Here is a 14,854-nt window from a genome sequence, read left to right on the forward strand (position 1 = left end):
CCCAAGCAAATAAAGAGCAGGTTAATGCTGTTTTCTTTGACATAGAAAAAGCATATGATATGCTATGGCGCGAGGGGCTCCTTATTAAGTTAAAAGCAATGGGAATAAGTGGCAGACTGTATAATTGGGTCATGGACTTTCTGTTAAACAGAACCATTGAGGTGCGGGTTGGACAATCACATTCTAATATTTATCATGTGGATAATGGTGTCCCTCAGGGCAGTGTATGCAGCCCTCTGCTGTTCAGGATCATGATTAATGACATTTTTTCAGACATGGACGTTAATATTGGAAGATCTTTGTATGCAGATGATGGAGCACTGTGGATCAGGGGGCGAAATTCAGCTCATATTAGTCAGAAACTCCAGGCAGCAGTTAGTATTGTAGAGAATTGGGGCATTAAGTGGGGCTTCCGTTTCTCAGTGGAAAAGACACAGGTTATTTGCTTTACCAAAAGAAGAATTGTTCCCCCTGTACATATTACTCTGTATAGACAGCCACTCAATCAAGTTGAGGTAGTGAGGTTCTTAGGGGTTTGGATGGACTGTAAGATGACTTTCAGAGATCATATTCAGAGAATTGTTAAGTGTAAAAAGGCAGTAAATATACTCAGGTGCCTAGTGGGGAGCGACTGGGGTGCCACGATGATGTCGTTAAAACATGTATATATTGCACTTATCAGATCTACTTTGGATTATGCGTGCATTGCGTATAGATCAGCGGCAAAGACACATTTGATGAAACTTGATGTAATTCAAGCACAGGCCTTACGCGTGTGCAGTGGGGCATTTAGGACCTCATCAGTCCCTGCTCTCCAGGTAGAATCAGGGGAAATGACCTTGGTTTTGAGGTGTCAGCAGTTGGCCATGGTGTACTGGACGAACTTGCAAGGCCATAAAGAGGATCACCCTACTAAGCATATTCTGACTCAGTGTTGGGAACACGGCAAAGCAAACTTTAATAGTTTTGGGTGGACTGGGAATAGCCAAGCTGGAAAACTTGGACTAACTAAGTTGTCCCATAGTTCTGTGGTTCCACTGCCACATACCCCTCCCTGGTTTTTTGTTATGCCCACAGTGGATATCGTTTTAGTCAAAATGCGTGATGAGGTTGAGGAGGAAAGGGATGTGAGACATCTCACTGATGTGCATATACACACACCGAATATCCTGACGGGGTTCAAATTTTTACAGATGGTTCTAAAGACCCTGCTACAGGGAAGACTGCAGCTGCAGTGTTTATCCCAAAGTATAAGAAAAGAATTCAAAAAAGAGACTCTCTGACCACCTTGCAGTTTATTCAGTAGAGCTATTTGCAATCTGCCTTGCACTAGAATGGATTGAAGAGATTAAGACCCGGTGTAATGTTATTTGCTCTGATTCATTGTCAGCATTGACTAGTATTCTGCACGGCAAGTCAGTGTGCAGACCTGACCTACTGTATGATGTTCTTCAAAGTCTTTTTAGACTGCATCAGCAAGATATTTTAGTTATTTTTGTATGGGTTCCATCTCATTCAGGTATTGAAGGGAATGAGGTTGTAGACCAGCTTGCTATAAAGGTGCTTTAAATTCTGAGATTCAGATTAACATTCCACTCAGTAAAGCAGAAGTTAAGCATATCATAGTAACTAAAATGATCGGCGAATGGCAGGGGCAGTGGGACAGGGAGAGTAAGGGTAGCTTCCTTTGCACTATACAAAAACAGGTGCCCACCAGGAGACAGTGCAGCTGGAGCCGAAAAGAAGAGCAAATAATAACAAGGCTTAGGATAGGCCACACTAGGCTGAACCATCATCTTCATGTTATTGGCAAACATGCCACGGGCCATTGTGATAACTGCAGGGAAATGGAGACAGTTCAACATGTTTTATTAGTTTGCCCAGCGTACAGCATAGAAAGAGGTATGTTACTGGAAGAGGTTAGAGAACTGGGGCAGGCCAGGCTCTCTCTTGAGGGTTTACGCTCCTTCTCTGTGCCGTCTGCCTGGAGATCTGTATTTAAATTTCTCAAGAACACAGGACTTTTTGTTAGGATTTAGTTAATGCTACTCACTTAGAGTATTATTTATTTATTTTTTCTTTTTCCTTTATTTTCCTCAATTATTATTATTATTTATTTATCTATTTTTCTTTGTCACTCTTCCGTTGAAACTCTATACCTGTAGTTATATAAATGTCCAGTTGGTGGCGGTAAATGCAACCGTGTGTGTATGCCAACCACCAATAAACCCCACAAGAAGAAAAAGAAGAAGAGTACTTTGATGAGACTTGAGACCATTGTTGTAGTGAGAGTGAATCAATCAAGACATGACAAGGTATATACATTTGCTGTCCCTACAGTTAACTGCTCCTGTGGACATGTGATAGTAGGCCCACAATAGGCCCACACTTAGTAATTGATCAAGAGTCAATATATGACTGAAAAGATTATCATCAGCCTGGTAATTAGGATCCTTACAGTCGGACCAGCCGCTGCACAGAATTCTCGTTTAGCCTACTCTCCACACACACACACACAGTCTTTGTTCATGCACATTTGAAATATTACCCGGTTACATTGTCATTCATTAAGTTCTCGTATCATTCAGTTACAATAACATTCACGATCTATGCCACAGTACAAAACACAACACATTTACTTTCATTACACATTCTAAACTTTATTTACGGATTAACACATTAAGTTACAGCTGGGTGCACACAGTTTGTTTCTTATGATTGTTATATCTACATACACTTACATGTTTCTTTGAGTTATCTTAAGTTACCGTGGCGGGTGGTGAGAGGCCGATGTCAAACACGTCTGGCTGAACTTCGCGGGTGCTTAGCAAAGGGCTTCTTGCGGCAATGGTGTCATGTTAAGAGTCCTCCGGAAGTAACCATCGGAAATGGACATCATAGGGGAAAGAGGAAGCTTAATTTGGTTTTGTAATTAAGTTTATCTGTTAACTATATTGTTTATGATTATTTTCATTGAAGAATTTATATTTATTTATCTTTATGCTTATGTTGAACTGGCCATAGATTTCATGTTTGTTGTCTAAATGTCAATTAGTCGTAGTCATCCCTTCTGTGTCTTGTTAGTCTAGCCGGCCGGCATATATGTTCCCCTGTCGTCCCATTTGGTTAGGTCAGTCTTTTGTGTTCAGTTCTCTCATATGCTTATGTTTACTTGAATTATTATTTTGATATGCTTTATCATATCTGCTTTTGAAAAAAGAAAGACAAAAAAAATAAAAGTTTCATTTTTGAAACTTAAAAATCTGCGTCCTCTTTAGCCAGCCTGCTCCATCCCTCACAGCGGTACGGTCAATCTCACACACTGTAGAGACACAAATGACAGATGTTTAGATCCCTCACAGCAGTATGGTCAATCTCACACACTGTAGAGACACAAATGACAGATGTTTAGATCCCTCACAGCAGTATGGTCAATCTCACAGTGTGCGTGATTTCATTCATTTCTCTCTTGCATAACATGCAGTTAGAAGTGTAACATTGGCGACGAGGATAACTAAGTTCGGTATTAGTTAAATCTGAAGTGAGTTTAGTTCATCTACATGATGGAGAACAATATCAGCGTGTCGAAGTTTGATTGCTACAAGGAGCCTGCTATGCTAGGTCCTCGCTGGACGCAGTGGCTAACAGCATTTGAGCTGTTCGCAGATGGCAAAGGACTGATTATGGCGGAAAATGTCAGCGATCACAATAAAATTAGGAGAAGAGCACTACTCTTGCACCGGGACGGATGTGCAGGATATCTTTTCCACTCTTGAGGACACAGGAGGTCCGGGGGACTACGATAAGGCAGTGGATGCATTGAACAACTACTTTGTGCCTCAGGTGAATACTCAGTTTGTAACACGTTTGGGATGGATCACTATGCTAAAATGTGCAAATCTAAAGTTAGCAAGGGGTCAGTGAAATATGTAGACTCAGGAAAGGAAGAAAAGCAAGATGATTTTGCATTTGTAGTATGGGACAATAGCTGCACCAATATATTAACATTTAATGTGGGGGGTGTAGACCTAGTAATGTTAATTGATTCAGGGGCTACGACCAACATACAGAGGGTCCCCGTTAAAAATTGACACTTCATTCACGATAATGGTGATTCACGCAGCTGGGTGACATGTAAGTACAACTGCAGCCGCTTGGGGGCAGCATAGTCCGCTGTGGCGTTCAATGGTCGAACTGGACAGCGCATTCGACAGCAAGGGCTGTGATTGGCCGAGTTTTCAGTGCGTTTCTCTGTTTTTAGCAGCCCCTGCAACATGCTAATCCACTGTAGCCTAAGCTTTGTACATAATGTTAAACATAGTTTTGGATTCAGTGGCAAGATTTCTTGATTGTATAGTGCCTGTCTCTCAGTAATGTTTTAAAATGAGAGCTTCGTCAGCTGGCAGTAGGCTACTTTGTCGGTAGTCATGAGAAGTTCGCTTGCTAACAGAACATAAAAATGCTGCCCAGAAACCTTGTGAATAGTTCTGACACTAACGAGGTTGAAATATAGCCTTTGCCTACAGCATCTCCTTAACAGTAAAGTTAACAAAATGAAAGCATTCATATGACAAAGGAAAACGAATCCGGTCACTCAAGACTGTGCCGCAGCCGTGGGGCAGAAGACGCTTGGTGGCCGTCCACCATAGACATAATATACAGACGCCGCATCGACCGCTGCTCCCTACTAGCGCTGACGAGATTTGGAGCCGCCATCTTGGACCGGTCATCCACTCCACTCAGTGTAATCTGTTTGGCCGGTGCAATGAGCTGTCAGCACACTTAATTAATCATATCTCACTGAATACCGAACAGATTTTCACGCATTCTTTTTTGCTGCAAAGGTCATACATGTAGCTATGATACAGGCCACATTGTTCGAAAATACAAAATACAACCAATAGTACGGTAATGTTAAATCTTACTTGTGAAAAGTAAATCCCCCGAGTATGGTCCGCCGATTTGAGCAGGAACATGCTGCACAGTGCTGTCATCTTGTGTTTTCTGCTGCAACGCAATGAGGAGTATGACAGGTCCAAGATGGCGGCCGCATTTCTTGTTTCCAGCAGCCAATGCGGCGTCTATGTATATTATGTCTATGGCCGTCCACAACGTTATAAACTTAACCTAAATAGTCGGCTGCTGTAAGCTACAATTTTATTGTATACCCCTGTTGTCTCAATGATGATAACATCTCATTTCCGACTATATTTCAAAGTGTGCCGTTCATTTGCATTATTAACATAACATCGTATTTTGTCATTTTTGGCGAAGACATGCATTCCGTTAGGGATATTGAACATATTTAACATTCTCTAACCATCGTGATTTCGAATTAGTGCAGTTGTCAGCACAAAAACTCATTTTATTCTTTTGCTCTTTTGCATTGCTCTATGCTGTTCTATGGTGCTTTCTGCCTCTTGGTTGCGCACGCATGTTTTCGTGGCGTTTCATAGAAATCCATATATAATGAGCGCATAAAACGACTTGTTGACGTTTTGGGACATTAATCTACATGTAGGCTACGTTAAGCTTTAAGGATTGTATGTCCTTAATTTATTTATATAGGCCTATTTAGGCTACTTGCGCAAACCCTGGATACTTTTATTGCCACACAACAATATTGGTGGTATTTGTTACATTCGCTTCAAAAGGCACCGCTTCAGAAAGCTGCACTGCTTGTGAAAGAAGGGGGTGGGGGAGGGGAGCTTGCAGCCAAGTGTCGGAAAAATGCATAGCCTACAACACAGAACCCGCTTCTCGCATTAGTCACTGACAGTAGACACGCTTCCAGCCTAATGACTTTCACACATTTTGAATGATTTACAGCAGGGGTCTCAAACACCCGGCCCTAATCCTGCCCAATTCCGGCCCGCGACGTATGACAAAATAATAATGTAATCCGGCCCTTGAGGCTATTAATTGCAACAAACAACGATACTGCTTAAAATAGACGATAGATCCAGGTACGGTGACAAATCTCATTTGTAGGCCTACTCTACTCTTCAAACCCAAAATCGCTGCGCAAAGTTTTCAGGAAATACTTGTATTACACGCGAGAAACACAAAGACGTGCATATGTAATGACGCGGAAGCGATGCAGGCCATAGTGTTGCAGAAATTAAGCAGAAATAGGCCTACACCAAATGTTGAAAAACGTTCACGTGTGATGAAGTCTTAGGTAAGCTATGTTATTCACCTATTCTAATTCTGAAGAAGAATATCCTTTTGGAGATTATGATCGATCGTCTATGACAGTGATAGTCGCGGTGCGTCTCTGAATGGAGGTGCGTGTATACAACGGTGTCCACTAAGCATACCATGCTTGTTTCGACCCTCTGCCCAACATAGCTTGGAGGTTGCAGTGGTAATCGTGATAATAGTGTCCGTAATGGATGTGGTACAGACAGCAGGGCTAGTAGAAATAGGGCTCTAAAGAACTACAAAGTCACCTGCAATATGATGCGAACTTCTGGGTACTGCAGAAAATATTTCTTAACTTCAAAAACTCAGTGTCTAAAACTCGGTGTCATTCAGACTCAACCCTCTTGACGTTTGGTGATTAATTGACAGCTGTTTTGGGACACGTTAAACTTTCTTTATAATGAGCGCATAAAACGACTTGTTGTTTGGGACATTAAGCTACGTTAAGCTTTTTCACGTTAAGGATTGTATGTCCTTAATTTATTTATATATTTAGGCTACTTGCGCAAACCCTGGATACTTTTATTGCCACACAACAATATTGGTGGTATTTGTTACATTAGCTTCAAAAGGCACCGCTTCAGAAAGCTGCACTGCTTGTGAAAGAAGGGGGTGGGGGAGGGGAGCTTGCAGCCAAGTGTCGGAAAAATGCATAGCCTACAACACAGAACCCGCTTCTCGCATTAGTCACTGACAGTAGACACGCTTCCAGCCTAATGACTTTCACACATTTTGAATGTCTTTCTATAGTCTAAGCATATAATGGAGATAGAGTAGAAAACTGGATTTAACTAAACAAATGTAACTAAGTAAACTGATTGTTTACTCTACAGTAGGCTATGTTCCCCCTCTCAGGCTGTACAGTAGGCCTATTGAAAGTAGACTAATGAGCTTAGACACATTAGCGCTTCCAGCCTAATGACTTTCACACATGAATGATTTACAGTAGACACATTAGCGCTCCACGCAGTGGCGTAACTAGGCCTAGTAGGTGCAGCAAGTGCAGTCGCACCAGGGCCTATGACCTCCGTCGCTACCCCCGCAATGCAATTGCTGGAAAATTCTATACCGGTCCTTTCTGACCAGGCCAAGGCTACAGCGCAGACACTCGCAAATAAATGGGGGTTCAGAGTACATTTGAAAATGTGAAGAGTGAAGCGTCACTTTGACGAACTATCGGAAGATAAACGCTTAACCGATGCAGAGAGATACTTCAAAGTGCAGGTATTTAATGCAACTCTGGACATCATAATCAGTCAGCTCTCCCAAAGATGTGCAAGCATGCGGGAAACTTGTTATGTGTTTGAGTCTTTACGTCCTATGATCCTTCAACTCGCCGGTGATGATGAACTGCTTGAAAAGGCAGTACGTTTGTCAGACCATTATAGCATGGACATTGCACCGACATTCCCAACACAACTCCTCTCATTTAGGTCTTGCTTTAAAGCAGAGATTTCACAGAAGTCATCTATTTTTCAACTTGCCAAAAGGCTGGTGGTAGATTATGACAGTGTAACATCCACATTCGGGGAAGTGTGTACTGCTCTCATGTTGTTTCTACATTGCCTATGACTGTGGCAACAGCTGAGCGATCTTTTTCCAAATGTTCAACAATTGCTGGTGTACAGGCTATAATCAATTAGCTAAATCATTTGTCCAGCTGTTTAAACATTTTTTCGTGTTACATTCAAACGCAAAAGGTGCTTTGATATATTTTGTTTAAACGTCGGCAAGCAGGCATGCTGCGGTTGCAATGAATGAGGATAATTGGTTTTATCTGCGGTGTTATTTTTTGCATTTTGAATATGACTCGCTCCAGCACGTCTACTTTTTTGCACGGTGCTTTCTTAAAGGAGCTGCACCATCTTACAACAATTGCATCTACATTTTCATATTAGAATGTTTTGTCAAGTGTAAGTTTAAACTACCGTGATCAAATTAAGTTTCCGTGCCCCCGCTGAAAGTCTCTTATGCTCTTATCGTTACACTATCAAATCTATAAGTAACCGTGACAAATAGGGTATAAGATATATAAACTCACGCTATTGTATTATCATATATGTTTGGTAATGGCTCAGCTTTCTCTGATTGTTCTACTGACTTGGAAACTGCATCATGGAAGCAGTAAGTCAAGTCGCATCAAAAATAGTAGTGGCAGAACTCCAAAGTGACACCTTGTGGTTGTTTGTGTCAACTGCCGTTTGTGCCATTTCTGCTGAGAAAATGGGGATCGTGATTCCTGAAGGAACCCGTCCAAACTTAACGGGGACCCACTGTAGTGGATGAAAATACATGGGAAGAATTAAAGAAAGAAAAGATAAAGTGTAAGTCATACAAGTCAGATAAAAAACTATACACATACTCATCAAAGGAACCATTGCCAGTGAAGGGAGTATTCACATGTGATGTGAAAATAGGGAAAAGAGAAACCAAGGCAGAATTTACAGTAATAGCAGGTCAAGGGGTACCGCTACTAGGCAGGGAGACAGCTACAAAGCTAGGTGTGCTAAATGTGGGTGTAGATGTAGCAGCGGTTACTGATGTAAAGGCAGAGGTGAGGGGAAAATACCCAAAGCTATTCACTGGGGTGGGTAAACGCAACACCAAGCAAATCAGGCTGCACATCGACGACAACATGGAGCCCATAGCACAACCACTGAGACGGATACCCTTCCACCTGAGAGAGGCGGTCGACAAGAAGATAGAGGAGCTGCTAAGAATGGATATTATCGAGAAGGTAGAGGGTCCTACACTGTAGGTAAACCCAGTTGTAGTAGTTCCAAAGGCTAAAGACACTGACATTCGGCTATGCCTAGACATGAGAATGGCAAACAGGGCTATCATCCGGGGAAGATATCCAATCCCGACAGTAGATGAACTGTTGCATGACATGAATGGCTCAGTTGTGTTTAGTAAACTCGATCTAAAATGGGGCTACCACCAGATGGAGCTCACAGAGCAGTCAAGGGCTATAACGACGTTCGCCGTGCACAGCGGAACATACCGCTACAAAAGACTCCTATTTGGGGTCTCATCTGTACGTGAGCAGTACCAACACGAAGTGGCGACGGCACTGGCTGGCATCGAAGGGGTGGCCAACATATCAGACGACATCATCGTCCACGCGCCTGACCGTGAGACACACGATAAGAGACTTTATACAACAATTGGGTTCTATGGAACTATTTATTTGTTTCTGATTGGCCGAGAGACGTTCCCTGAGTTGGAATATCCCTGGACATTTCAACTCAGACTCAGCACAGCTAATAATAAATCACTCCGCGATACAATGCGAAGATTTGACACCAAGCTCTCTCCACTATTTCAAGCAATGGGTTACTCCTTAGCAAACCATAACGAAACAGTGCTTCACCACATCTGTGGATTAAGCCACACAGTCAACTCAATGTATGTAAGATAAACGAGGATGCTAATTGTTCTCAGCATTGCCAGCATTGTGTATAATATGATTGTCACTTGGAGGAGACTTGTAGATAACTAACGTTAGCATAATTAGCTAACCGCTGCTAACGTGCTAGCATCGTCACGTCAGGCTGTGCACAGTAGTGTAACATTTATTCACTATACATTAATAAAGTTGAGTGGTTCTGCAATGTAGACTATGTTTCCGTTTTTTTTGCAGTACCATGTCCCTTACATGACATGGCCCAGTGTCCTTGTAACATGCATGCAGCAAACCTAGATATGAATATGATTTCAACATTTCTTTCAAGAAGACATGTAAACCACAAAGACCCGTAACGAGAGGGGTCTGGAATGTTGGTTACCTAGAAACCAAGACGCTGTCTATTGAAAAGGGAACTATTTTTTGATGCGTAAGAACGATGTCGAAATTAACATTTTTAAACAATAATGCGGTCTTTTCAGATTATTTAGTTTGTGGTAGAATTGTTGTATAAAAGCAATATAGCACTCGTGATCGTGGGATTGGTCATGGATATTCCCACGGCTGTTGTTGCCTGTTGTTCGGCTGGTGTGTACACTTTGACATGTGTGGTGTTTCTGGAGTACTGAGCTCCTGTGGACACCAGCACCTGGTGAAAGTGGAACACAGACAGTGACTGACACAGAACACACACGTTGATCATGCTGTGAGGTCTACACCAGAGATGCTCGCCCAGGGGTCATCCCCATGTCGACCTCCGACAATACAGACAGAGCGACCTCGCAGAGAAGTGAAAATGCCCCAGATTCACAAGCTTTGTTATGAAGTGAATATGTTATAGGAATGCATATGTTCATGTGTATGTTCAATGGAAATGTATGCACAGTGCTAGAGGGCATAAATGTTTATTTGAAAAGAAACAAGGTTTATTTTGACAGAGAATGTGTTGATGATGATTTGACAGAAAATGTTGATGATTTGATTCATTATGGTTATTGTTCAAGTAGGCCGACTGATGATTTATGTAAAGGGGTACATTAGAGTTCTAATCCAAGTAAAGGGGGGATGTCATATGCTGATGACGTCAGTAGCCACATTGTAACGTAGGTGGATGACTGGGACACCATGCAGTAAAGTTCAGTAAAACGTAGCTCTCAGGGTGTGCATGATTTAATTCATTTTTCTCTTGCATAACTTGCAGTTAGAAGTGTAACACGTAGCACAAAGGATTATGACTATTTTGAGGAGATTTGGACATTGATGAGGGGCTGAATGAAGTCACGTCTGTAACAAAGCGTGATAACTTAAAAAACAGCTGCACAAACATTATTTTTAACGGCACAAACCAGCACAAATGATTGAAACCATTTTGGGAAGATTTGGACATTGATCATGGGGGCCTGGGTGACATCACATGTGTAACAAATAAATGGGAGACATGCAATGACTGTTGAATATGGGACTTTGGGAGACATGCAGTGACTGGGAGATGTGACTGTGGGAGATGTGACTGTGAGAGATGTGATATGACTGTGAGAGATGTGATGTGACTGTGAGAGATGCGATGTGACTGTGGGAGATGTGATGTGACTGTACGCTGTGCAGACGTGGAGGATTGAGTTTCTGAGTTGGGACCCAGTGGAGTGCGGCACCACTGTCATCACTGTGCCCCGAACAACGTTGTGGAGGCCAGATGTGGTGATCAATGAATTGTAAGTACTGAAGGCCAGATGTGGTGATTAATGAATTGTAAGTACTGAAGGCACAGTTGCATATAAATTACTGTACTACTTTTATTCAAATGGTTCTATACAATAATCAACAAACTCACATTGATTATGTGTGATAGTCAACCAGCTAACTCTAATGTTAAGCTTTACCCCATAATGTGTTGATCCTTGAAGATATCATACATTGATATGTTAATGCATTAACAGTAAATATGTAAATGGGAAATTAATTGAATTTTTAGCTGAAGCTAAAATGGATGGAGTTTAGACCTCCAAAAAACCTAAGCAGTGTGGCTCTCCTCTGCCTGTGTGATTCCTGTGTAGTGTGGATGAGAACAAGGCCCCTGCTACATATTACGTCCGAGTGAACTACACAGGCTACGTGACGGATGAATTGCCAGTAGGAGTAAAGAGCTCCTGCAATTTGAACACCTACACCTTCCCCTTTGACGTACAGAGGTGCACATACTCTTTCAACAGCTACATGTTCAATGGTGAGTGAACTAGCTCATCACACACCTGACATGGGGGGGGGGGGGGGGGGGGGGGGGGGAAATGTCACTCTTGCCTGTCATCAAAACTTGAGAGCCCTGCCAGTGGTTCTGAAACTTTTTCATTCTCAACTTTGGAGGTGGAGAATTTTTCAAGCCCCACCTGACCTCATCAACCTGGCAAAATGGTAACATTAAAATACATTTTGCATTTTGGTTCCACATAACATTTCCTGTTTTGGTTCACTGGATCAGATATTATCTTAATTCATATGTCAATCTGTTTATGACCCTTAAGTTTGTGTGGCTACTTTGTTTTGAATATATGATCATATGATTAGAAAAAAAACAGCAATTTTGATGAAAACTAGCCACTTTAGCTTGGGATTTCTCAGGAACAGAGGCGTGTAGAAATACACGGTTTGCACCCACTGAGAGCTTAACGTCTCACCTTTCAAACGAGCCATTGTATGTGTTCATAGATATAACACAGAGTATGCTGTAGCTGTACAAAAATCATCAACAATGGTCTAGATTGCTGGCACTCTAGGACAAAGCTTCCAAAAAACAGCTTGGCATTCAATGAGTTAATAGTTACAGGCTCACAGAGTAGCCACTACTGCTTGTCTGGAGGCATAGGGTGAACTGAGGTCAGTGTAGGCTAAATATCCAAGGGGGCAGGCGAATTCCCGGAAGTAGAAGAATCGACGTAGGCTGGAGGGACCACCTCTCTGCTAACTCCCATAGAAGTCCATTCATTCTAGGATTTTTTTGAAATATCATAACTTCATATAACATATATCCTGTGCTGATATTGTCGCTTCTGTGTAATCTACATAAACACTACAAAGGCAAAACAGACTCCATTACCTACCCGTAAGAATGGTTAGCTTGTTCGGTTGGAGGGAAGCTAGCTTTGACGTAATCTCTCTTTTGCGCCGTAGGGAGATAACCGTATTGTTTGGATAAGAAGCCCAGTCCACCTTACTGTCTGACGGTAACTCATAAGCAAAACCTAGCATACACAACCGTATGTTAAGGTAAAGCATTACACAGAGGCAACCTAATAATAATAAAAAAAAGTAAACCTAATTTTAAAAAAAAAAACGGCACTAATCATTTCAGATGTTTTCGATGGATTGACATTAGGTCGGAAAAGTGGAAAGAAGATTAGCTTCAAGGCTATAACTTTTTTGCTTTGTTTTAGCATGACTGTTTTTGAAGATGATCATGTATGGTAGCTTCAACATTAACACGACTTGGTGAGGATGATATTAATAATAATACATAAATAAATGTTTAACTTTGATGACTTTAAAGGCGAAGGAAGTGTGAAAAGAATTTCTGTGTATCTATCATATGAGTTACAAGATTCAGTTCGATGGCTAACGTCACAAAGTTAAGTGTGAGTCTGCGCAGTACTGGGGGGACCAACTGAAAAATCGTTCGATTTGACTCAGTGCCCTCCCATTGAAAACGACAGAGTCTGTTCGTCCATTTCTTTTACTGTCTATGTAAATATCCTGTGAATCACAGTTGAACATTGCAAGCGGCCATGTTATATAGATGTGACATTTCTGATATATCAGGCTTCCAGTCCTTTGTGGTTCTTTGGTAAAGTTTGCTTGGAATTGTGTTAACCAACGTGTTGTCTACCCTAAATTGTTTGTCACTCAAATTTGTTTTAGTAGCCAATTTGCCTTTATTCCGTGATTTGCATGGGTCCCAGCTTGTAACTTCTAACACGTTACATCCCTTGCCACTTTGTTTGTTTTAGCAAGCAACTAGCTTTCCCTCATTGCAGATGGCTAGGTTGGCCTACACATGAAGTTGGTACTAGGCTACAAACTGCTGCCGTTTGCCAAGGGTAATTATATAGCTAAAATTACCTTGCCTACTGTTTGATTTTAGTAGGCTACTGACTAGCCTACTCCTGCTAGTCAGTGTGTGTGTCACCGTGGGCTATGCAGTGGGTTATAGCTTTGCTTGTAGGCTATTTCCTGCTGCATGACTTCAATAATAACTTTAATAATAACTTTAAAGTCTCAATTGACCTTTCGCCTCAGAACGCGTACTGTCCAATCCTACGTTAGCAACGGTCGCCATCCAAGGAAGGTCTGTCAAACATTGGCCTTTTTTCGGTCATGCCTAAACACTGCGCATACGGTACCTGCCACTCGGATACGAGATATCCAGAAAGATTGGAGGGTGGTGTCTGTTTTTCCCCCAAACCCAAACCCCAACATGAGAGATGCCTTCAGTGGATTAAACTATGTGGGAGACCGCATAGTCAGCTCAACCCAACGAAAATAAATAAAAATACCTACGTCTGCTCCAAGGTAAGTTGTTGATAGTACGAGCTAACTTGTCATCTCACTGTTTAGTTCATATAGTTCGATTAGATTTTATTATACATTGTTAAAAAGGTAATGTAGTTAGTATGTAATAACATTATAGGCTAGCGTATGAAACCAGTGTTATGCTAGTGTGTGCCCAATGAACTAGCTGCTAACTTAGCAGCTGTAACTGTAGCTAACTGCAGCAGACCAACAGTTAGCTATCTATCTATTCTGGTCTTGTCAAAACAATTAATTGATTGCACCATTTAACTTTTCCAAAGACAGCCTAGGATGTATCATTCTAAATATGGCGAAACCATATATTTCTTGTTTTTAAAGAGCGGACATCTCTGTAACTCTTAGAAACATGGACCAACGTGTTGTGTTATCATTGCAGCATTTGGTAAATGGGAGACCAACTCAGGATTATCCAAATCCCATCGGCATAGCAACACCAGGCCAAACCAGAGACCTTGGAGGCTGCAGAAAGCCCCCAGCTAAACGGTAAGTATGTTAAAAAATACATAGAAATATGGCATTAAAGGAGAATTCCGGTGTGATATTGACCTAAAGTGTGTTGAAACATGATACCGAGTGTGAACGTATGTCTCATAGCCCATCTCGGCTTGTCCCCTGCACTCCAAAATCTGGCGCTAGTTAGCCGATGCTACCAACAGCTTTTTC

The 14,854-nt window shown here is 41.8% G+C and overlaps 1 protein-coding gene across 1 annotated transcript in view; it reads left to right on the forward strand.

Moving 5' to 3' along the window:
- The first annotated feature begins 8,839 nt into the window (after positions 1–8,839).
- Positions 8,840–14,854, forward strand: part of LOC121678567 (5-hydroxytryptamine receptor 3E-like) — a 38,945-nt gene continuing 32,930 nt past the window's right edge. The window contains exons 1-4 of the mRNA XM_042058188.1: positions 8,840–8,941; positions 9,149–9,338; positions 11,202–11,322; positions 11,665–11,834. Of these exons, the coding sequence (XP_041914122.1) occupies positions 8,840–8,941; positions 9,149–9,338; positions 11,202–11,322; positions 11,665–11,834 (583 nt within the window). The remainder of the gene's footprint in view (positions 8,942–9,148; positions 9,339–11,201; positions 11,323–11,664; positions 11,835–14,854) is intronic.

Source organism: Alosa sapidissima, chromosome 12 (assembly GCF_018492685.1).
Source record: "Alosa sapidissima isolate fAloSap1 chromosome 12, fAloSap1.pri, whole genome shotgun sequence".
Classification (NCBI taxonomy): Eukaryota; Metazoa; Chordata; class Actinopteri; order Clupeiformes; family Clupeidae; genus Alosa; species Alosa sapidissima.